Source organism: Sander lucioperca, chromosome 8, assembly GCF_008315115.2.
Source record: "Sander lucioperca isolate FBNREF2018 chromosome 8, SLUC_FBN_1.2, whole genome shotgun sequence".
NCBI lineage: Eukaryota > Metazoa > Chordata > Actinopteri > Perciformes > Percidae > Sander > Sander lucioperca.
In genome coordinates this window covers 10,302,041-10,328,415 of record NC_050180.1, presented here as the reverse complement: position 1 = coordinate 10,328,415, position 26,375 = coordinate 10,302,041, and the positions used below count along the sequence as shown (strand labels likewise).

Below are 26,375 nucleotides of genomic sequence, written 5' to 3'. Positions count from 1 at the left end.
AAACTTTCACTTCAATTCATCAGCCATCCCCAAAGAGATATTTTAAGATAGATTGCCTTAGTTTTATCACACACACACACACACACACACACACACACACACACACACACACACACACACACACACACACACACACACACACACACACACACACACACACACACACACACACACACACACACATTCCAGCATGCATTACTATTAATTTATCATACTCACTCTGGGAGCATTTTCAGGGAACACTTAGCTTGATTGGTTATTCAGTAATTAGTAATATCACTAATAGTTCACTTTTTTTTAAAATCCGCTTTTAGCAATTATTAGATTGGACTGAGAAGACTAAATGCTTGCCGCCCATTTATTATAAGCATAGTTATTCAAGGTAGGATTATCTGTCATTGAGTTAAAATGGAAATTCAGCTTTTCTATCCTCCAGTTTTTGGAGGGCCGCTAATGCTCACAAATATCGATTGAGCTGTCCAAGGTCGGCAGACTAATGTATTTATTTTTTCTACCTGCATCAGGTCTTTTTAAATCATTATTTCTACTGAGCTTCTCGTGTCTAAAATAATCTTTCTTTATGGGGCTGTTTGTGGTACTTTACATTTTGATGCAGTACAATTATTAATTGCTGAAAGCCATGATTGACTGGCAGTGCTGATCAACATTGAAAGATAATCATATTTTGTTACTCATACATTACCTATCGCCAAGATATTGTTAGTATTATGTAATTTTGCTTATTCATTAAAATAGCCATTATTGTGGTATTGGCTGCTTGTCCGATGTGTTTTATTGCTAGAAGTTGAGATGACTAGTTAGAGATAAATAATATAATATAATTAAATAAGAAACTTAGAGAAAGTCAAGCAAAAACAATAAAGAACAAGCCACTTTTTTGCTTTATTTAAGTTAACATGAATAATGAGACACATTCATTTGTTCAGTCATTTACTTGTTCTAAATTACCCTTTGATAAGTAACATACATTGCTGGCCTTCTTAATTAATGTCACTGAGAGAGAGAGAGAGAGAGAGAGAGAACGTGCAGTTATTAAATGAGACATACAATTAAGCACCAAAGACTTTGCAATTAATGTATGAGTGGTTGTTGTTATGACAAAGAGGTTAGGATAATTAATGTTACCTGTCATCCTGTTAGTAATTAAGCTCACATGACAGCATCTGCAGCTAGGCCAGACTAATTGATTTCCAAGCCACCAAACCCCAAACATATGGTTACAGTTTCTGCAGTCTGTCATTCACTGTTGAGTCTCATCTCACCTTCATCCAAGTCTTCTCATCAGCCACTGTCTCTGATTCCTTTTTTCACATCTTCAGCTGTTGTTTTCTAGACCCAGCGTAAATCTCTTCAACTCTCTGACATTTTCTCTCTTCATTACTCATCTGTCTGGCTCTCATCTCTCTCTCTCTTTGCTTCCCTCTCCCCTTCTCTGAAAGGTGGTGTATGTCATATGGCAATAGGGTGAGAGGTCGAAGGTGAAAGGTCATGTTAAGAGTCCATTAGTGCCTACCACTAACATTGAGCCTTATTGACCTGTGTGTATTTGTCGGCATATGCTCACACAAACACATGCACTCAGAGTGCACGCCTAAACTCAGATATCCACATATGAACATGCAGACACATATGCAGATTAGGACTGAATGGTAATTGTGATTATTTTGCCAGATATTCTGATACAATGATCAAGAAGAGTTCAATTAATTTAGATGCAATTCACGATTGGAGGCAATTTCAAAGTACAATTTAAATTTAGAAATAAAATAAATTGAAATCACAGTTATAATGTCTGATTTCAGAAACAAGGGTATTTTATAAGGGTGGTACGGTTCATAAAAAAACATCCGAACCGCTCGGTCCACTTGTCTCGGTTCGCAGCGTGTGTGTGCCGCACGGTTCGACGCATCCGCAATGTAGCCTCGTGCCCGTCAGGTGCCCGTATGTGACCTCAGTGTGTTTCCCTTTTGTGCGAAAGAAGAGGTGTGGACAAGTTACCAACAAAACATACAGCTGAAGACCGTCCAAAACATTTCAGACCGCCCTGCCAACCTGTATACATTTTAACATCAATGTACTGTAACGTTTTTTTCACTCTAAAGTCGCTGAAGCGGCTGCAGTTTAGATCCTGTCGGGTCTCTGCAGCGGGCGGGGCTGCTCAGTTCTCCCCGCGACTGACGCGCGCACACACACAAACACACACGGTGGATGCAGGAAAAAACGGAGATGAGATGTATACAGGATGACCTGACAGCTACACTCGTTATTGTAAGTGCAATGATAAGTCCAATAAGTACTTTATCAAACCGTATGACTGTGTCCCAGCCCAGGCCAGGATAGGAAATTAACTAACAATGTAAACTGTTTTTATGTTTAACGTTTTCTGACTTATTCAAAAGACAGAGCTTTAAGAGTTCCTCTCTTTTTCTTTTAAAGGATACATTTTTGTAAGAGCTACACTGAAGTTGGCAGTTTGATAAATGCAAGTTATTTCAATTGACATTCTGTAATATTTCAATCTTCATGTGCTAAAAAGGCACATAAGTTCCTGTAGATGGCAATACACATTCTCCTTTTTTTGCCAAATAAATGAAAAGCATGTTGAAATCATCAGTCTTCCCTCTTGCTTCAAAATCTCACCTAGCTTTCCTCAGAAATGGTCCCAATAATGTCCCAATTTGTGCATGATTACATGATATAACTATATAATTATTTAATACTGTATCCTACATTGTGGATAATTAAGCTATATATCATATGCTGAAGTAAATTTCTGGAGTGTTAAAGATTAAAAGAAAAAAAATAACAAGAACCGTACAGAACCGAAAACCATGACCCTAAAACCGTGATACGAACCGAACCGTGGGTTTTGTGAACCGTACCACCCCTAGTATTTTATTATTTAGCTCTTTTATCAACACTTTTAAAACACAGCCAAGAAACTCTTAATGTACAATTTATTTCAACAAAAAAATGCACAATTTATTTCAACTAAAAAATGCATGTGTATACATTATTGATGTTGCAATCCTAATGCATATGATTTTGGTTTGAGTAAAATATACATACAGCATCATATACATCAATAGCAAATTTGTTGTTTACCTAATATTTCTGTACTTAGCTGCCAAGCCCAAAACTGTACGACACCAGCAAGTCGAGTGGCCGCGGCTAATCCTGACATGGCTGTGACCTTAGCAGGAAAGAGAGGGCCAAATGGCATATTTTTAATCATTTGTGCTACGTGCCGGTAATGGTTCAATGGAGCTGCAGTTTTTGTTTGCTAACAATGTAATTGTTTTTTAACTTTGAAGTCATGAATGGTTTATATTCTAATTGCAAGTTAGTTAAAATTCTTTTTTAGCTTAGATTATGGATAGTTAAGTCCAGGAACACGCTTTACGTTTTCAAAAAGATATAAGCACCCCTCAATGATTTTGCTTTGAGTAGAGAAACAGCTGGCCTTTAGGTGACATCAGGACTGTGGGTCCCTATTGACCAATTCAATCAATACTTCTCCTTCACAGTGTCTAAAAACTGAAAAACATAAGCTAATTGTCCAAAAGTGTTATGTGCTTTACAGAGGTGCAATTCTGTTTTGTCTGATTGTATTAAACTGCACAGATATTCATGATACAGTGTTATCTCCGTGAACTCCCAAACATATGCAGCAGTGATACGTTGTTGCAAAAGCTCATGTACGCTGCCATTCACACAAGAACGTGTACCCGCAGACACGGTCACATGTTGAGTATTAGATGATTCATCATTGCTATACCGTTGGGCATATAACCTTGTCCCTATGGAGCTCACCTCTCATACACACATACACACACTTCATGCAAGCCCTATGTCACTGTATTAAGTAATTATTACGGCTCCCTTGGCTCACATATACACTCTTTTTTTCTCACACCTCTCTCTCTCTTCATCTCAGTTGCTATGCCTATTGACAGTGTTATTTATTACTGCTTGGCAACACTTTCTTCTTGCCTTCACATATTAATTGCTATTTGTACATCATCCATCCATCAATTTAGTAGCTCCTTCACTCATCACTTCACTCATCAATTCAATTCATTCCCTTTATGTTTTCCCCTGTCTTTCAAATTGCAACACGTTGTTGAGCTCAGACGTTCGTATTGGGTGTAGTGCATTAAAAGCCAAAATAAATGGGAAGTTCCTAATGCCTCTTATGCCGTTTTTCCATTACATGTTAAAGTTGTTGGTAGTACCTGGTACCTGATGGGAGCTGAGCCAATACTAAAAGGTGGCGTTAAAACACTACAGACCACTGATTGGTCAGAGAGATTCCTCACTATTGCGACACAGGGCATCCTGCACAAATCTGCCATTTTTAAATAGCCAAGCTACTGTCAATAGCGACCCTAATTTTTTTTCTCCACTTGACCCAGATTTTACACCGTACACTAATAATAATAATAATAATAATAATAATAATACATTTTATTTATATAGCACTTTACATGGTACTCAAATACACTTTACAGTAAAACCAGCACATGCAGCACATTAAAAACAGATAAGCAATAAAACCAACACATAAAACAAGCATATTAAAAGCAATTAAAACAATAACTATCAGGTGAGAAATGTAAGACCATTGTATGTGGAAAGCTTATCTGAAGAGGTGTGTTTTGATTAGTGTTTTGAATGTGTCCAGGTCAGTCCATACACTACAGCTGAGAATCCTGCCAAAAACGAAAAGAGAAAAGTACTGGTACCAAAAACAATCGGTCGAGTCGGGCAGAGCCATTCCTTGCATTAGTCACTAATTTACAGCTTTAGGTTTATTTAAGAGATTTATTAGTTCATCCATCCGAATGTCTTTCAACATTTACGTTATCTCGCTTTCTTCTTTTTTTCCAGCCCTTATAGCTTGCACTATAGGGGCAGATTATATGTGCTGTTGAAGCTGGTTCTGTTCTTTTTATTGTCTGTCTGACTGACTAACAGTCTGTGTGTTTTCTCTGCAGACAGCCAGTCCTGCTGCAGCCGCTGTGGAGAGGCCAGCAGGGGTAGACCGACCTCAAGGCAAACACACCTTCAATGGCAGGTCAGTGTGTTTGTAACTCTGTACTGCAGTCCACCTATTTATGATGTGTACTGTAATTGTGAGGATAGCTTTTGCACTTGCTTGTTTATCTACATTCATGTTTATTGATGTTCATGTGAGTGTTTGTGTCCTACTTTCCCTTCATTAAAGCTGTATCCTAATCTAGATCAAGGCCCTTACAAATATAGTTAGTTTAAAGAAGTCCCATCATTATCACACTACAAAAGACTGCAAAAACAGGATGTCACGCACGCACGCACACACACACACACACACACACACACACACACACACACACACACACACACACACACACACACACACACACACACACACACGCGCACATGCACAAGCACACATGCACAAGCACGTAGACTGCCATACACATATAGTCAATGCAATATGCAGTGGCTTTTTTTTCTTTTTACAGGCAGACATAACTGAATGCAGAAAACACATGCAAACACTAATGAGGGCTGCTTAATGAAGTGGTAGGGGTGCAGAATGCCCTATGTCTCCTGTGGGCCTTGTGAGCATATGTGGGTGTGCTTATTTTGCCAGTGTGTTGGGGTAGGCTAACATACACAGAGTGAGGATATAGTTTTACCATACATGTAACAAACATGTAGAACAATATACAAGGTTCCTATGAATCTTTTCTCCGATATTCAGACGGATGACTAGTACCAAACCATTAATATTCCTTTTTCCATTTTAGCGTCCTCCAGCATTTAGCCTCAAATCTCATAATGCATAACATGATACACCATTTCCTTAATATGTGGCCTTTGCTGTGTAGTGTTTTTCTTTGACTTAATATTATAGCCTAATGTTATATTTCATAAAAAGTAATCATTTCATTCTGTCAGTTTTAGCCTGAGAATAATGCAATTAAATGGAGGCATATTTTCTGAACCAAATTAAGACTACTTTATTAATCCCCTTGAGGAAATCCAATTTTTCCACTCTATTGTTCTTTTTCTCTTGTACACAAAATGTTTACCACAATCACGCATTGCATGTTTATGCAACTGACCTAAATATGGAGGTTGAACCAGGAAGTAGTAGAATGTAACAATACCAAAAACTCACAGTATGATGATATTACGATAAAATGTCCACGATATTTATCACGATATTAAAAACAAAGATAAATGACGATTTGAAAATATGTCCTTGTATAAAATGATCTGATGTGTACAGCATTTTTTATTCTTATACAATTTCTTTTTCCTTTTTAACTTAAAGTGCTTCTGCTTTCCTTGTTTAATAAAATGAAATTTAAAAAGTAGCCAGCCATGATCTAAGCATGTGCCAAAAAGGCATACATTTCCTTTGTCATTTAATGATTGAAGATGGCAGGGATATTTATATTTTTAAGCACTGGCCCCCTGCCCCTAAATTTGTTGGCCAAAGTTCATTTTTGGTGGACCAAATGTACACTTTAACAACTTTAACAAAACAGCAAAGGCAATTTACTCGCCACTAGCTGAACACACTACTACCCTCCCTTAACTGTGACACTAATAAATGAAAAGACATTAACAGAATGGAAATGTACAATATTGATTCATTATTGAAAAAACTCAAGTTCTGTGTAAACACACTTGCTCAAAGTCTCTTAAAAAAACCCAGTGTGGGAAAGATTGATGGATGAGCAAGCCAGAGAGAGAGGAGCTCACCAGACTCAAAACACACAAGCACTAGTTTTATTTGGACTAAGTAAAAAGTGAGAAATGTAACAGCCACTGTGCATTTAAACTCAAAATTAAAGTAACATGCTTTTTGCTTATGTCCAGGCAATGCAGACTATATGTATTTTTTTCATAGAAGCGATCTCCACATCTGCTATCACAGCTGTATCTCTCTCACCCAAGTGAGAGAGCGTGTGTCTCAGAGCTGAAATTAGCGTTGATGTAAAAATGCAAATAAATTAGCGAACGCACAGGCAGTTAAGTGCTATCCCCGCAGTTGTGGTCTTCAAATAAAATACAGAGTCCCCTTTGTCTGAGAACAAAATGCGGTCGATTCCGTGACGAGTACCACAACCTGCACCAACATGGCTCCGCCGCCCAGAAGTGCTCACAGGCTGGGTTGAGACCGTAAACACAGACAGGGGAAGAGAGGAGGGCTAACTGGCACACATCAGCTTTAAAAGTTGATAGGGTATCCACAATCTCAACTTCAATTTCTTCATTGCGTCAAGCGCGTAGCTTTCATCTGCCATTTTCTCCTCGTCGATCTTTGTGAAGATGCCAGGTTTCACTGCTTGGCTTGCACGCGCTAGATGACGGGAGTCTGTCTTCTTAACTACTCTGATTGCGCTTTCTGCTGTTTAAACAAAAACCATACAATTTTTTAAGGATATAGACAAGGAGAGATAGTAAAACACAGCTATACTAGTGAAACAATAACCATGTAATATCATTGTAGATTACGTCACTCCCACGACCGTATCAAGACATTTATTTTTGCGATATCCCAACATTTTCTTTATCGTTACATCCCGAGGAAGTAGCCTTGCAATATGTAATGCAATTTTGCTAAAACAAAATATTTTAACTCACCAGTAAGTGGTTAAGATGATATGGATAAAATGCTGATTTGTTTACCATTTTTAATTGTGTGAGTTCTGTGTTGTTGAAAAGAATCATGATAATTGTGATGGGACCCTAAAAACATAATGTCCCCTCAGGACATTCTCAGGTCCTCAGGTCTCTCTCAGAGCGAATAGAAACAGAGTTGTCCTCTAATAAACATACAAAACCAAGGTGCCCACACATCCAAACCAAGGCCAATCGTTGCAATAGCATGACTAATACGAAACCAAGGCAGTGAATGGGTCAGTTGTAAATTTGAGAAAATGGCTGTTACGTCATAGATCAATGTGCTGCTGTGTCTGACAACATTGACCTCTGTTAATGGAAAGTGTATTGCTCTGTTTTTGAACTCAACAGGTCAGTATGGGCGTGCATTTAATCCCCAGTTAACTCATAGATACTAAAACAAAATAATATGTAGTTAACCTGTAAAGAGGAAATGTAGAGCGAGAGGCTCATGAGAGCATCATGTGGAGAGAATAATGTCTGACCTCAGCCTTAGCTGTTTGAGCCTCTCTCCATAGCAACCAGCTGCAACCACAGAGCACAGACAGAGATTAGATCACTCTCACACACACACACACACACACACACACACACACACACACACACACGCACACACACACACACACACACACACACTCTCACTCTCATATACACTCATTTTTATCGTACACTACATACAGACACTCTCCATGCAAGGTCTAGGCACTAACTGAATTTGTTGCGCCTTTCTGTTGAGTTATGTCATAATCAAATTATTTACTGTGGCACACAACTAGGCCTGCACGATTCGGGGAAAAATATGAATCACGATTTTTTTAGCTTAGAATTGATGTCACGATTCTCTGCCATGATTATTTTCTCACAAAGTGTAATGTTTATTGCACACATGAACCATGACAAAACAAAACAAATTGGCAGTACCAAACATAGATTTATTTTTTTTGGCACCTATAGCACATTGCACATCACCACAAGCCTGTAAACATAGAGGCTTCAATGAATAAAGAAAATAAAGTACATACTGGCTATTTAAGTACAGTAGGCAGGGGCGCCGTATAGGGGGGAAAAGTTAGGACAATTCCAAGGGCCTATGACTGACAGGGGCCCCAAAAAATAGGTAAAAACTAATATAAAATTATTAAACCATCATCATTCAGTATATATATTTCAAATATAATACACACACACACACACACACATATATTCCATTTTGTCAAATTTTACAATACAAATACATTGAGACTGTAAAAGATGGCCTTCAGCATATTTTTTATGGTTGCTTTTAATCTTGCATCAAATAGTGAACTGCATACTAGACTTGCACGCATGTACAAATCACCAGCAGTAAATATTGTGCTAGTGCTAGTATTGAACTACAAGAAGCAAGACAGTTGCAAGCCTTTAATTAGAGTTATGTAAAGCTTTTGATGGGACAGTTAGGTCCTAGAGATGTGGGGACAACAGCTGCGCAGAGGGGGCCGAATTAGATTTTTTTGGCATGGGGCCCAAAATTCTTGGCGGCGCCCCTGACAGTAGGCTACCAAAAACAGTGACATATAACACATTGAACTAAATATGACCCTGATACAGGCTCTATCTGAACTCATTGAACATGTCTTTACGTAATTAAAACATGTTAATGTCAATGTCAAATGCTTTCAATAAATTAATTGAAGGAGAAAAAAAAAAAAATTCGAAGTCATTTAAAAATTAAATCACGAACAGGGGTGAATCAAGATCGCGATTTTATAACGATTAATCGTGCAGGCCTATACACAACCCTGCCACCTGAATTACTGATAAGAAACAAATTCAGATTAAAATAACTAAATGTGAACATCTGAATGGAAGTGGATCGGACATATTGTTTTTTTCTTAGTTTTATCGCACCTTAGGGTACTATACAGTTCAATGCAGTGGATAGAAAGGTCATTATTCAGGACGCACGCATTTGTTTCATTTTCTCAAGAACTTTTTTTGTTTTTGCACATATCATCTCATGTACACATAATCTCACAGACACAAACCATCTCAGCTGTGAGTAATGTAAAAATGATGTAATGGTTTTTGTGGTCGCCGGGGAAACGATCCTTGAAATTGCAAAAAAAAAGTCCAAAATGAGTAGAGGAATGCTGCCGTTGAGTGTGTGTGTGTGTGTGTGTGTGTGTGTGTGTGTATGTGTGTGTGTGTGTGTGTGTGTGTGTGTGTGTGTGGCTGTATATGACTTTCTGCTGCTGTGTATGTTTGTACTCACATTGTGGTCCTCCCTGCATGTTTGTGTGTGTGTGTGCGTGCGTGCGCCTTGTGTATAGCTACACCTATAAAAAACAATAATGGCTCATCATAATTTTAACCACACAGCACGGTCACCGGAAAACTCATTACCTTTGAATCAAAATGAGCTTTTTATACAGGGAAACAGATTTACTGTGAATTGGGTTATTGAAATAGCATTGCCATCATACTATATTTCTTTGTGAAATAAGGCACTGTATCGGAGGTGTTTTAGAAGCTAGGAGGTGAAAAGGTGAATAGGTTTCACTGGATGCACAAGACAAACTGTGGAAGGGCACAGACACTTCTCTTCATCAAATGTGAGCTTCCCTGTTGTGACGGTTTTAAGATACTTGGGTCTGCATCTATTCATCTATCCATCTCTTTCTTCTTTCCTCTATTCTTGTGTCTCTTCCCTGCCTTTGTTCCTGTATTTTTTTACTTCTCCCACCATATTAAGTTTCTCTATTCATACTGTATTTACAGTAGTATAAACATAATACAGCAACTTCAGCTAAAGTATCTCTTCTTTGATAGTTCACTGTTACTTTTCTCTATTCGTTTCATTATGCTTTACACAATGTATAATACACTAATCATTCATTCATTAAATAGCTATTATTTGGAGTGTGTTTTTAATTTATTTGTGAAATTGCATACACTTTAGCAGTATTGCACATGTTTACTGGTTTGCATTCCCTTTACCCTGTACATCTCTGGCACTCTGCACTTTGAAGACCAGCCTAGAGAGAAAATGAGAGAGAAAGGGAGATGATACATAAGAAGAGGGTTGAGAGGGTGAAATACAGTGAGAGGAAGAGAGTGGTTTGGTAATGCACATCCTCCTCTTTTGTTATTTCTCCTCTGTGTGTCTGTCTTTCAGAGCGAGGATCAGTGAAGTGGCAGGTGGATAAAGAGAACACCTGCTCTCGTCATCTCTAGGCTTCTCTCCCTCTCTGTGTGTTTGGCTCTTGTTCTCTCATCGTGCTCCCTCTCTCTTTTCTCAAGTCTCACCCATTTTGTCTCTCTCTCACCCCCACTTCATTTTTTGCAGTGATGCAGCCTGTCAAACATTTCACGCAAAAAATAAAAAAGAAAACGCAAATGGATCTCAAGTGTGTGTGTGTGTGTGTATATTAGTGGGAGTGTTAGAGATCAGAGGCACAACAGCAGGAAAGGATAGAGGGCTGGTTGGCTGTTATTTTCCCTCTCATAGTAATGCTATTCATTAGCCTTGTCTAATTAATTCAGTGCCTCCTCCTCCCTTAATTTTACTATATCTTGCTTCCAGACCTCACGCACATTCTCCTTTCTTTTCCCTTTTTCTCCATGGCAGTGCACCTCTCTCTCTCTCTCTCTATCCATTTTTCCCTTTTCTTTCCCTTTTTACAACATATTATTTTTAACCATGCTAGTGGTTTGAATCTAGGGATGTCAGTGTTAGTCAGTCAAACAACTATTTAAAGGATTGACATGACATTTTGTACTGACATTTTTGATCTGAAAAAAGATGAATCCTACTGACCAATCTTTCTTCTTGCATCACCATCAGGTCCAAATTTTATTTCATGGCCACAAGTGAGATTATCCTTAGCAGTACTTTGTGTTTACTGCCAACTGGCAAATGGTAACATTGCATAGCATGATACACATTCACTGCTTGGTTATTTTGAGCATGTTAGCATGCTGATATTAGCATTTAGCTCAGAGGACAGCTTCAGAGTCGCTTGCGTATCTGTGGACTCTTATGCTGTGTCCCAAATCCATACTGCATACTACCTGTATGTGCTATACACATTTTTATAGTTTACAAGCAATCAACATAAAAAACTGCTAACAATGTAAAATGTATTTTTCTTGAAAATGTAATAAGGTTTTCACCACAATCTACACATTTATTTAATTTGCAGCTTTCAGCAGCTTTGCATGAAGTATGCATGCCGACAGTTTTGAGTCTATAGACTTAAAGCATGTTTATATTTAGTATGTACTGTAGTATGGAATTGGAACAACATTTAAGTCTCAGCTCTCTTTAGTTTTTCATTAAACTCGATCTCTTTACCTATCCACTGCCATTTTTTCATCCCTTGCTCTTTTCGTCTCTACTAATAACCTCCCTCTTTCTCTTCTCTCTCCATCCTCACTTTCCTACCCTTTCTCTCCCTCCCTACCTTCCTCCCCCATATTCTTTCTTACTTTTCATACTCCCTCATCCATCTGTCCTCCCTCTGCCCTGGCTTTCCTTTCTCTTGCAGTCCCTTGTTTCCTATTGTCTGGATTAACTGAAATTTGCTGAGCAACTATGAGGCAGCATCAGCTTTGTGTGTGTGTTTGTATATGTATGGGTGTGTGTGTGGAGAGAGAGAGAGAGAGAAATAACTTGTTTTTGCACTTTGCATCTCTACCCTGTTGCCACCCTCCATCATCAACCACCCTCTATGTGGAGTTTATCAGCATCTGTACTGCTATCAGTCCATGGGAGTTTAGAGATGGATGGATGGTCTAGAGAGAGAGAGGGAGACAAAATGAGCGAGAGAGAGAGGGAGGAGTGGAGTGTGGAACTAAAGAGTACGAAACTAAGTTCAGACAAATTCACTTAGAAAAAAACACGCAGGGAGAAGGTCAGGGGAGGATTAATGGCTGTGCTCTGATAGATAAACTAATCAAACAAACAAAGACTTCAACACACACACACATTAAAACACAGACAGAATGTAAAGCAGACACACGCTTGAATAATCCAAACGAGACACAGACATTGAGAGATTGAAAGAGAGGAAGAACCCCATAGAGATGAATGGCACAAAAAAGTTTTGACAAGCGTAAGCACACACACACACACACACACACACACACACACACACACACACACACACACACACACACACACACACACACACACACACACACACACACACACACACACACAGAGACAGAGCAGTCTGCAGTTTTGTTGACTTTGAATAGAGTGTCGGCATTCCCTTCTCGAAGGGCTTGGTTCGCAGACATGGATTAAGTCCTTGACAAAAAAGTATTTTTAGCACAATGAATGCATCCATGGAAAGTGATGTGTCAATCTAGGATAGCACTTTTTCAAAATGTTTCCCCAGGAGACACATTTTCATTCTCAAGTTTTTATTCTGGTCTCTGTACGTGTTTGCACACCACATGTGTTTGCGTGTGAGACCTTGCATACAATTCTGTTATCATGCTTTTTTTTTTTTTCCTTCCTCTGTGTTATGGTCCCATTCTCACTTCCTCAATATGTCTCCACGTCAGGTTTTATGTCCTGGGTATATGAGAAAGGATTCATCAGACGTTTTCACATTTGAATTGTGTGTTTTCCAGTAAATGTTAGCTTGTGTCACAGATTCGTCCCTGGCTCGGTAATCATTATGCGGAGTGTCTCTGGAAGCAAACAGAACAGAAGTCAAAGCTGCCCTCATTTACTGTGACAGAACTTGTAGCTGTATTGCATTTTAGTGTACTAATATCTTGTTTTTCTCCCACTGATTGGATTTTGGTGTTGTGTATGTCTGTGTAGCCTGACTAGAACAGTGGAGCTCCTTGGAGAGGACAGTCCCCTGGGAATCCATGTGGTTCCTTACAGCTCATCACTCAGTGGACGGTGAGTTGTGTGCATTCAGACAAACACACACACATACAATAATGCATACACACAATAGAGATATAAGGCCTTTTTTCTTCCCTTTAACCTCAACGTCTTGTCTTACCAGCTACAGTATGTAGTTATATTCTCATAATCCTGTTCTGCATTTGTTAGGAATTTTGGACCCTGGTGCTACAGTGCAGAAATATCACACACACACACACACACACACACACACACACACACACACACACACACACACACACACTGAAAAAAAGAAAAAACACTGTCTGACTGTGACAGTCAGACAGTGGATGGGGATTTCCTAAAGGAAAGCAGGATGAGCTTTTATGGCTGTTCACATGACTCACCTGACCCTGCCAATCTCCTCCTTAAATTCCTCACTCTCTTTCTTACTTTTTTTCCCCTTTTCTCTACTCCCTTTTTCCTAAACACCTCCTCCATCTCTTTCCTTCTCTTTCCACCGTTTACCATCATCCCTTTCACCTCTTAACCTAGTTTGATCCTCTTGCAGCTGAAGTCTTTTGAGTGTCAGTGTCATAGCCTCTGCTTTGTTAAGCTGTGTTTTGATGAGGCAACGGTTGACGTTAAGGACAGAAGGCACTAAAATAGTCTGCCAGTCTATACTACCATCTTACTGGCTGCCTGTAAATTTGAATTTGTCCCTTTATCATGTTTTCATCTACATGTCTGCTTGCCTTTATATCTTGATCATGTGTGTGCTTGTCTGTCATGTTGTCTTTGTTACACTGAAAGAAATCCACAACGAGACACAAACAGATAGTTAGGGGGTGTAGATAAAATAGCCGTGCCTAAATACACCATATGGACGGTCTCAGTGGGCTACGCAATCAGACACATCAGTCCTCTGGGACACACACTGAAAGTCACTATAAGAAAGTGTGTGGGCTTGTATGTATGTGCATGTGTGCAAGGTTTTAAAACTGTAGAAGTGAAGGGAAAATACATTAACCTCCCGTCCTCTCCATGCTCTCTCCTGTCAGGTCTCTTGGTCTGTACATCCGCGGAGTGGAGGAAGAGAGTCGCTCAAGAAAAGAGGGCTTGTTTCAAGAGGATGAGTGCATTGTCATGATCAACAACACCGACCTCATGGACAAGACATTCAGCCAGTAAGTGCAACACTGTTTGTGTTGTTGTGTTGGGTCTAGGAGGGGGATTTTTTATTTAGACAGGACAGTTGAAGACATAAAAGGGGAGAGAGAGGAGGGATGACATGCAGCAAAGGGCCGCAGGTCGGAGTCAAACCTGGACCTGCTGCGTCGAGAAATAAACCTCTATATATGGGCACCCACTCTACCAACTGAGCTATCCAGGTGCACTTTAAAATATAAATTTAGCCTTTAAATTACATGAAAGTAAAAGAGTCCCCTACATAACATTATCAGATGGAAAAAGTAGCGCTAAGTGTATACTGTATATGGTTAGATGCACTTCATGCCAAACCTTTTGAATTCTGGCCTGGCCTGTCTTTTTTTTTTTCCTGTTTCCCTGCTGTCTTTGCCTCTGTCTGTGTGTCTTGTTTCCCTTTCCATTGTCAGAGGGCTTACAGTATATCACTGTTGCACTGCCATCACAGAGAACAGCAAAAAGACACTTGGCAGATGTTTGGAGAGCGTTGCTTACAAATCCATCTATGTGTGCGTCTGTTAGAGCCGGCCTTTGTGTGTCTGCTCGTTCCACCTCCTTCCTCTAAGGAAAGATTTGTTTAAGATTCATTCGAGACCAGATGTTTCACAGTAGAGTTTGCTTACTGTAACACTGAAGCACCTGAAAAGAAGTACATTAACATGAGAGTATGTTAGGATGTAACAATGATTACAGAGCATTAAATGGAGAAAAAAAAGACACACCTGTAAAAACGATTGCCACAGATTACAAGGACTGATGTGGATGTTATAATGATTACAGCACATTACAATGTCAATACAGTCTACACAATAGTCCTTGTCCAGCGTTCAGTGTGGTAATAAGCTTATATGAGGTATTTTATGCTGTACTGTAGGTAAATGGATTATCACCGGAGGGGTTTGCACCTATTGTTCAAAGACAGGTGTATAGTCCCAAGTGCGCTCACTCACAAACACCAAACCCAAGACGCACGCGCACACACACACACACACACACACACACACACACACACACACACACACACACACACACACACACACACACACACACACACACACACACACACACACACACATTGCCAGTATTGTTCTGTCATGGCAGGTGTATTGAGATGTGTAGCTTGGTCCAGTGAAGTATGTGTAAGTAGGCCACTGAAAGTCCACTGATCCCTATTAGTACCACACACACACACACACACACACACACACACACACACACACACACACACACACACACGCTCACACGCTCACACTCCTATTGTCCCAACTTGGCAGCTGTATTGAGGTAGCCTGCTTGATTAGAATATCTCTTTAACACAAATGTGCCTGCACACATTGTCCAGTCAGGAACAATAATGATATCATCTGTGCACAATGGTCCCTATACACACATCAATACAAACAGCTTTCGTATCTAGTTTCATTGTACTGTATTGTAGTCTTTTTTCAATGAAAATCACTACAAGTGTCATTCAGCAAGGTGTGACATCAGCACTTGCTTAGACAGCCTAGTGTGTTTAATGGTTAAAGTATGCAAATCCTGTCTGAATAGAATTTAGAAGAAATGACCACCCATTCGAAAACACACACAAAAATGTGCAGTAGATATATTTGACATATACCTGTATAAGTTGATTTTCTGGAGTGATTCTTTGATTTAGTTGGAAACTTCCCCACAATGCAATTTTATCACCAGATTTATGTCTGTTATGGTGCGTTCACACTGCTTGCGTTTTTGACAGTGGGATTACATACAAAGTCAATACAAAGACGCAAATACACAAATTCAGAGTGTGGCGTAAATGTGTCTATTGTTGTATTGAAAGAGCAGCTACACTGTTAGCATAGCCCTGACCGACCTGAACTTAATTCAGAAAACAAGCATTTTAAAAGTTGTTTGCTTGTCGTCGTGTAGCGAGTAGCACGTGAGGTGCAATTAAACACAAATGATCCCGATATGATCTTGCGATCAAACTGACCCAATCAAACTGACCCAATCATACTGACGCGATCAAACTGACGCAATCATACTGACGCGATCAAACTGACGCGATCAAACTGACGCGATCAAAGCGATGCGAATATTCGCTCTGCCTCGGTCTGGATGCGCCATAAGTTCCTGTTATATTGATATAAAATGTTAATGTATTATTATTGCTTATCTAATGTAATAAAATGTGTATATCCTTCATACATGACTTTCTATACATAGTCTCTAGTTACGGAAACTTTATGATCATTATACATCTAATAATAATCTTGGTGGGAAATAATAGGAGAGTAATCTAATAGAGTGTAAATAAACTGGATTTTCTCTGTCGGTTATCTGAGGTGAATGATGGTGTGTACCAATAGCCTCTGACACAATGGTCCCCCTAATTTACTTAGCATAATCTGATATAAACTAATTATCTGCAAAATGATCTCTCTTATAGATCATGAGATTATAAAGGCCTGCTGTACAGGTGTCATTGTTCTGCGTTGCATCTCCTTTTCTGTCCTGCCTTCAGTTTGTCTTGTTGCTCATACATAGAAATCGACAGATGAAAGACATGTATAATGCAGAATAATGAACTACAGTTAAAAAATGACCACGCATTATAAATTATAAATAACTGTAAATTATTTAATAATAAAAATATATACATTTGATTTGGTTTCACTTTATCATCAAAATTCTCTTAAATTTGTCTTGCATCATGTGACGTAAACTACTTAACAGCAAAACATTTAGCTAGACAACAAAATATATATTACATAAGACATTTTGAATCAATTTCATCACTTGCTCTAATATTCACTGCTGTCTTAAAAGAAAAAAAACACATGCTGGTCTACTGATAACCCAAATTCAACATTTAAGGTTGTCTTGGATTCCAGCCTCTTAAACGCAAAGATTTTCTACTTTTTTGTGTTTTTATATTATTGTAAATTTAAAATGGGATTATTACCTGTTCTCATTATTTCTTTAATTTAAGAGACTAGATAATCAGTTGGATTAAATTGAAAAAGAATTGCCAATGAAAGGTATGATATGCCACAGTACGATTTTGAAAATCAAACCCCCCATTTATAATAATTAGCAATTATTTGGAACTTTTTTAATTTGTCATTTGCAATCCGATTCATACCATGCATCCTTTATTGTTTTTCTCTTAATTGAGTTATATATCCTGTGATGATTACTTTGCTTGTCAGAGATTGATCACTACACACGGTATGTTATTGTGATTAACGGATTAGTTGTAATGGTAAATGTGTGCCATATGTAGTACACACATACACAAACTTTGCTTAAAACTTCACCCACTTCTTGACAAAAACTTTTTCTACTGTTCCCTCTCTTCATTTTTTACCGATTGCTCACCTCTCTCTCTCTCTCTATCTGTCTGCCTTACTCTCCTCCTTTTCTCTTTCACCCTCCTAGAGCCCAGGAAGTGTTCCGTCAGGCAATGCGTTCCCCTGTTGTCCGCTTGGACGTAGTTCCCTCCTGTCACAGAGAACGCTATGAGAAGAGTCTGATTGGTCAGCTTTTTGGCAACAGTGCCGGTCCTGACAGCAGCCCCCGAATCGCCAAGACCAAAGAGCCACCTCCACCTGTCAAAGCCAAACCTGTGTTTAAGCCCTCTGAGAATCCAACCATGCGATTGGCAGAAGAAGCTGCCACTGTGGAAGCCGCTGTAAGTGTAAGTAGCTCTGCTCTAAGTCGACCTGGGACATTTTGACTTTGTTTCATCCTGCTTTTATCACATTATTTTGCAACTGCAAGAAACTGACTGAGTTCTAAGTACTTCTCTGTTTCACTACTCTTGACACAGCTAAATAACACTTTTTTTTGAGAACATACACACATGAATGCCTCCGCAAGCCTTCCTCCTTCCAACAACTTGGAGGTTTTCATGAACTGAAATTTAAAATTATTTGAAGGTATCAAATGGCATGATTTTATGTCCTCGGTCCAAAATATTTGACGCGGGAATTACTTTCAACCTTTTCACCCTTTCTACTACTGTTACTCTTTGTATTCTGTCAGGATATGTTCATTTTGTAGAAACAGTATCAATCCCACATTATTTTAGTTGGTTCCTACCTCTTTCTTAGAACTATTATGATTCAAGCATATGTAATTGTGCCTTTAACATCACCATGGTGACATTGCTGACATTTGAAAAACAGCTGGCACAGAGACAACAGTTACTTAGCAACAGCTGATTATCACCTTATTTTATTAAAAAAACAATCTGTTTATCTGTGATTCTGTAATAACGACATTTGGAACACAGTTCCATAAACTTCTGGCAGTGCTCTACGTAATGTTTCTTGTGGTTCCCTACATTGGCACAGTACATAACATTGATGACATTATATAATATTTCATTTTCACTTGTAATAAAGTGTGTTTGTATCATTTTCAGACACATTCAATTTTTCAGTTTAATAATGATGAATTTTGTGGCAGATTTAAAGATACAGTTAGACTTCTTACAGACAGCTTTCGTTTCAGCTTGTCACAATTGCATGCTGTGCTCATGTAAAACATAACAGCAAAGGATGAGTGTGACAGAGCGGATTAAACTATCACTTTCTACATGAAAATGTTTATACTTGTTGAACAGGTGTATTGATAGAGTGATGGCTTTTTACTGGCGAAAGAGTAGTTGTCTCCCTGTGGCCTCTCTGATCTGCTTTCCGCTGTCTTCCTCCATGTGTGTGTGTGTGTGTGTGTGTGTGTGTGTGTGTGTGTGTGTGTCTGGGTGTGGGTGTGTGTGTGTGTGTGTGTGTGTGTGTGTGTGTGTGTGTGTGTGTCTCTGGGTGTGGGTATGGAGGAACTTAGCCCCGACAGAGCAGGGGAGAGGCTGCAGCGTGATGATAAATACTACAGTTTTAGCCCTAGGGCCTGTTTAATACTGAGTTTCGGTACCCATCCCTAAATCAAGTGATTGATCAGCACTACTAGAGGAACATTTAATAAATATATATATATATATATATATAAATATAAATATATATATATATATATATATATATATATATATATATATATATATATATATATATATATATATAGATATATAAATGGACACAACAAGTGACAATCCTGTAACGATTTGGCCAAAATTAAGCATATTGACCAAACTTGGTCCAGCCATATACTAGGTTTGACATTGTTGTCATTGATGTCTGCAAAATACCCACAATAACAAAGTAAAAGCATGTTTCAGAAAGTTCTGCAAACCAAAAAAAGATAATAAAAACTTCAAGCAATGTCTTTGGCAAATATCAACTCACTCTTATCTAATAAAAGACCTCAAATCCATAGAAATTATGCAAGTAGAATGTGACAAAAATGTAAATGGTCCATTTAAAGTGTTAAGATGCTGTGGACATTTTCTCTTGGAGCCTTACTTTTTAATGCGTTTTAGTGCTTTAAAAATGTACTTAAAGGCTCTATATTCTCCACCTAGACACCCAAGGGGAGGAGTGAGAGCCCCCTCCATAAGAAAAGTCCTGCCCTCTCCAGCTTGGTGACCAATAAGAGTGGAGGACGAAGACTGAGGATCGATCTAAAGAAAGGTGAGGCACACCTAGCTTCTTATGCAGAGTCAGGCGTCTTTTTATAGAGGTCTCTGGTCACCATTCTTCTGTAATGTTACTTACAGTACTACTTAATGATGAGTGGAAATATTTCAGAAGACCCACAACTCTCTTATATTTGATCTTTTGATACAGTTCCTTGTCCTTTGAATTCACTTTTCATATAAAAAATTTCAAAATAAATATGCATATTCTTTTCCCTCTGTGTGCAAATAGTAACTATTGTATGGTCATTTGGATTGCCTAGGGTGTCAAAAATGCCCTGCCTTAATGTTAATACTGTATATATCAGATCAGTACCCTTGTTTTAGAGATTCAGGGAAAACTAAAGAAAGTGTTATTGTTGTTATTGTTATTATCTCTATATATTTATTTCACTTTTCTCACTTTTCTTACACATTCACTCGATAATTTTCTGAGTGGACAGTATTAACCCTCTTTATTTCTTGCCATTTTCTGAATGTATATGATTGACCTTCTTTATTTCTCCTGCTGTTCGCCCAGCATTGTGCTTATCTCTATAAAGCTTCCTTTCTCTGCTCTCTGGCTGACTCTCCTTCCTCTTACCCTTCCTCTCTCCATCTTCCTGATTTCCTCTCTTCAGGGTCTATTAAGTCTTTATTGATCTGTTCATTTCTGCTGATATGAATTCATACTGGACCAAACTGCTGACTTGGCTCTGCTAAAGAGACCAGACTAAATGAGGTCTATAAAACACACAACAAGTCTATCTATCTGTGCGAGGTCGTTTTTTGTACGTGTGTGTGTGTGTGTGTGTGTGTGTGTGTGTGTGTGTGTGTGTGTCTGTGTCTATGTCTGTGTGTGTGTCTGTGTGTGTGTCTGTGTGTGTCTGTGTGTGTGTGTGTGTGTGTGTGTGTCTATGTCTGTGTGTGTGTGTGTGTGTGTGTGTGTGTGTGTGTGTGTCTGTGTGTGTGTGTGTGTGTGTGTGTGTGTGTGTGTGTGTGTCTCTGTGTGTGTCTCTGTGGGTGTGTGTGTGTGTGTGTGTGTCTCTCTGTGTGTATCTGTGTGTCTCTCTGTGTGTGTGTGTGTGTGTGTGTGTGTGTGTGTGTGTGTGTGTGTGTGTGTGTGTGTGTGTGTGAGAACACGTGTTTTTCACTGATTACTATTTTAATCTTCATAACGTCTCTTTCCAGAACATTCACTCCCTATTTCCGCTGTGTTACATTCATTCCTCTCTTACCTTTTCCCTGTCTCTTCCTCATTTTCTTTTTCTCCTCTCTGCCCCACACCTGAACCTATTTGAAAAACCTTGACACCTGCAGATCTTGTAGCACCAGCTATAGCTAAAGGGTTTAAAGCCGCGCACGCACGCACGCACGCACGCACGCGCGCGCGCGCGCGCACACACACACACACACACACACACACACACACACACACACACACACACACACACACACACACACACACACACAATCTCCGAAGGCTTTAAGTTATCGCACTACAATATGTAGTCAAGAGCTGAGTCAACACCACTGTGTTGAGGTTCTCAGGAGTTGTTTAGGATGTGTGTGTGTGTGTGTGTGTGTGTGTGTGTGTGTGTGTGTGTGTGTGTGTGTGTATGTTTGAGGACAGATTTTTTACTCTCAAAGCCTGTGGAGGACGAATATAGACAGGAAGTAAACCGCTATACGGGAGTGTGTCGAGAAGCTCAGGGATGTTACTATTGTACCTCACCTCACTATTCTCTCACATTTCTTTGCGTGTGTGTTTGTATATCTGTGTATGTGTGTCTAGGTCCAGAAGGTCTTGGTTTTACTGTAGTAACCAGAGATGCTTCAGTCCACGGTCCTGGTCCTATTCTAGTCAAAAACATTCTGGCACGTGGAGCCGCTGTCAAAGATGGACGCCTTCAGTCTGGAGACCGCATACTTGAGGTACAGGGCAGCTGACTGTTATAAGAGTCATGCAGGCATTTCACAAAAGGACACATGCTTGTGTTGTTACTCTAATCTGGCATTGTGCATTTCAAATATGTAATGAAGACAAGGAAAAAATGACAGTTATGCTGATAATGGTGGTGTTTTGACTTTGTGTGTGTGCGTGTGCGTGTTTGTGTGTAGGTCAACGGTGTGGATATCACAGGTGTGGGCCAAGAAGAGTTGGTGTGTATGCTACGCAGCACGCGGCAAGGAGAGAGTGTGTGTCTTGTGGTCCTACGGCAGGAAGACATGTGTCTGCCCCGAGAGATGGTAAGAACCAATCACAATGCAGTATTGTCAGCCAATGAAACAAGATTCCCTGGTTGATTGGCAGGTCAGTGGCGAGTTATAATATAAATAATGGTTTCTTACTCATTTTTCTAACAAGGCAGCGAGAAAAACAGGCGGACAGACAACTACATTACCAGTTCTTGTTTTCAAATTTCAACTCCCTCTAATTTTGCAATTTGTTTGGTCCAATCAACAGGCTTGCCTGGATGATGCACAGCTCAGCAGCCTATAGGAAGGCTTCTTATAAACATAAACCTCACATGTAATTGAAAGCTTTTCTGAATAATCTGAACGATGATACACTTCCCTGTCCAATCATGTTCTCTCTTACCAAGCAATCATGTTATACAGTGTTTTTTACAACTCCATTCTGATTGAATCAAATGAGCTCATTGTAAAGCTTTATGCTGATATTGGTAATATTTTGTGCCAGTCTTTCCTTGGCACATTGTTTCAGCTGAATTTTGACATTGTGTTGATTAATAAACACTTATTTTATTCATCTTTGTTCTATTTTTCCAAGCTTTTTCCTTCAATCTGCCTTCAACTACCATGCATCTCTCTTCATACTATTTCCAACTACAGGTGCAAAAATGTTTTTCTATATTTCCAATGTCTCTTAGCCTTCTGCGGTTTGCTCTTCAACACAAAACAAATTGTGCTGATTGAAATATTTTCTTTCCCTTCTGCTTTCACACAAGTCTGTAGCTCTTTATCCTTTTCTCTCAAAGGCAGTGGTTCCCAAAGTAGGAACATTTATCAAATTATTGTTAATCTAACATGGGTTTTTAATAACGTTTCACCAATAAAAAATTGGCGTCATTTACATTAACTACATTTAATGATACGTTTTCAAATATTTCAAAGCTACTGTCATGACAGCTCATGGTTGCCGTTTGCTATAGTAACAGAACACGCTTTCCGGCTCGGGAGCTCAGCAGTCAGCATCTACGTACATATATACATGTTATATTGGGGGTTGAGTGGCTCGGGGTGACATGACAAAAAAACAAAACAAATCCTTTGAAGGGATGCCATGGTCTAAAGAGTTTGGGAACCACTGCTCTAGGGTCATTTCATATCATTACTATCATCACAGCTGTTTTGGTGGTAATTATCACTTTGCCCTATAACTTTGAAGCATCATTTTACTGCACACATGAACCTACGCGCCCAGTCTTACTTATACCACCATTCACCACCATTGTTCATTTGGCCCAATTTGCTTTTGTCTCCTCTCCACCCATCACTCATGTCTTTGTTTCATTTTTTTTCCACCTTTTACTTTGCTTTTTGTGCCTCTTTCCGCTCTTCTCGACTGATGTTTCCTCAATGGCTGCCAGGAAGTTACACACACACACACACACACACACACACACACACACACACACACACACACACACACACACACACACACACACACACACACACACGCACGCACACACGTGCATGCGACCCTGAGCCCCATAGGAAATTCTGTTTCTGCAGACAGGAAAAGGAACAATGTTTTGGAGTGAGTACATGTGTTAACATTTATGGTTTATTTGTGACTGTTGTATCTAGTCCAGAGTTTCTCCATGTACGCATGTCTGAACTCCATGGCAGTTCCACTCATCACACTGTTCACTGTCACTCAAAACGTCACTGCTACAGCAGTGCTCCTAATACTTTTCTACCTCCATACTGTTAGACAGCAAACTATGCTCCCAAGCTGCCATGGTAGCTAATTCCGAGGGGGAGTTCATCATGATTTTGTTTTTGCTTGCAGATGGATTGTTGCTGTCCCCTGGGGAAAAAACAAAAAAAGGACTTTTCTCTAAATGTACAACCATAGAAATAAATGGATTATAACTGATACATATTACGATATAATATTATGATATATTAAAACCCATTTTATTACTATGTGTACAACAGGCTTTTGACTGACTAATCAGGGGAAAATCCTACACTAAGGTGCTGATGCGCATACATGTTACTATTGTTGCTAAATGATTTGTATATAGCCTGTATGGCTTATACAGATCACACACATCATAAGATTATTTCCTGAACAGTTTACAATCAGCAATTGGATTTAACTGTTTAAATTCACATGTACAGTCATAAAATACTCTGGTTGAAGCAGTAGCTTTCAGACAAACAAACAGCACCAAAGTTCGATTGACAGGTTTACTAGCCCAAAGGAACCACACTTAACTAAACCGCAGTATTCATTTTACCATGTTGATTGTTGGAGTTGAACAGTATTTTTGTGAGTTATATCTTTTGCCAACTTTACTACAACAGATTAATTTTGAGCCGGTTGCCGTATAACTTGACCACATTGGTACGAGACCCAGTCAGGAAACGGACCCCCCTTTGGTCCAGTATTATTCATACACACACTCACACAGTTACACTTACTTATTCACCACAGGAAAATAAATGTATTGTCCTTCGGCATTGAAATGTACACACCAAAATGTCTCCCATAGGTAAAGTATTGTGTCTGTCTATTCGGAGGGCTGCTAAAACCAACCAATGATTCAAGGACACAGCTGGTGTGTGTGGATGTGTGCCTGCAGTTGCGTTTAGTGTGCGTGTGTGTACTGAAATGAATATCTTATTGTTAATGACATTTTCTTTTGTCCTAGACTAGAATATAGTTGGCATATTGAGTTAGTCAAGATATTCAGGTACTGTTAACACATATCAATATAGAGTAATTCAAAGTCAAGAAAATATCTATTTGAGTGCAACTGCACAGCAAATGCAAAACTACGATTATTAAAACTATTGCAGTTTATTCGTGAGAACATGAAGCCTCATCTTTCTCATGACATTTCTTTGCTGAAATAAAACCTAATTACTAATGTCATGATGTCAGACTAAATTGGAGCTGATCTGTAATAGATTGACGTATTGCATGTGATCGTAAATGTATTTATGTTTAGACAGAAGTTTAATTCTCCTAGTGCAGATATCCATAGGTCGTAGATAGTGTGTCAGAAAGATCTTTCTTCACTGCATTGGGCACAGCAGCAGTGCTGCTGGTAAGGAGGTGTTGGAGATAGCCCAATACACTCTTTAAATGTGAGAATTAGAGTTTCTGCTGCTGTTGCTGAATTTAAATGAATGAGAATGCAAATTATATTGGTGCAAAATAGGACCGATTGAAAGATGTATAAAGGAGATGTATCGGTCGAAAGGCAGACTGATGAGGCTTCAGCCCCATCACCCTAAATGAATGACTATGGAAAATGGATGGATTTACTCTTCATTGCAGTTTAGTGTGAGAACTGATAAATGACATGGGTAAGCTGTGCATTTCTCACGAGCACGCTTAGCTCAGCTTGAATACATCATTCTAGGTAGATGATGTGTGTGTACTCTGTGTGGATGGATGTTGAGAATGATAATATAAAGACTGAGGAAGATGTGGGCCTGCAAACAGGAAACTGAACAATCATCTCTGGCTTTGGTGGTTTATGATAAAAGGAAAGAGATTGAAGATCTTAAAGAAGATTAAATATGGTACTTATTCACACCACTGGTATATATTTTTAAATTTTTAGTTGGAAATGGATGGACTTGATTGACTTTGGGGTGTGTGTGGGAATGAGAGAAAGAAGTTGTCCACGTTGTCTAACATTTTGCTCTTTTTCTATGATTTCAATCAACAGACTTTTTCCGTGTGTCTGCCTCTCCCTTTCTCTCCCTTATTGTATTGTTCTTGCCCTCACCCTCTCTTCCTGACAGACAGTACGCCCCAATAGATTTCCCCACTGTGTAATTAACGGCGGATTG

General features: G+C 39.1%; 1 protein-coding gene across 5 annotated transcripts in view; it reads left to right on the top strand.

Moving 5' to 3' along the window:
- LOC116037778 (partitioning defective 3 homolog B-like) overlaps positions 1–26,375 on the top strand; it is a 221,015-nt gene that overhangs the window by 63,809 nt on the left and 130,831 nt on the right. For 4 of the 5 annotated variants that reach the window (XM_036004094.1, XM_036004092.1, XM_036004091.1 and 1 more), the window contains 7 exons: positions 5,019–5,098; positions 13,523–13,606; positions 14,614–14,739; positions 18,185–18,443; positions 20,223–20,331; positions 22,111–22,250; positions 22,437–22,565. In XM_036004094.1, the coding sequence (XP_035859987.1) occupies positions 5,019–5,098; positions 13,523–13,606; positions 14,614–14,739; positions 18,185–18,443; positions 20,223–20,331; positions 22,111–22,250; positions 22,437–22,565 (927 nt within the window). The remainder of the gene's footprint in view (positions 1–5,018; positions 5,099–13,522; positions 13,607–14,613; positions 14,740–18,184; positions 18,444–20,222; positions 20,332–22,110; positions 22,251–22,436; positions 22,566–26,375) is intronic. The other variant, XM_036004093.1, reaches the window with a different exon arrangement.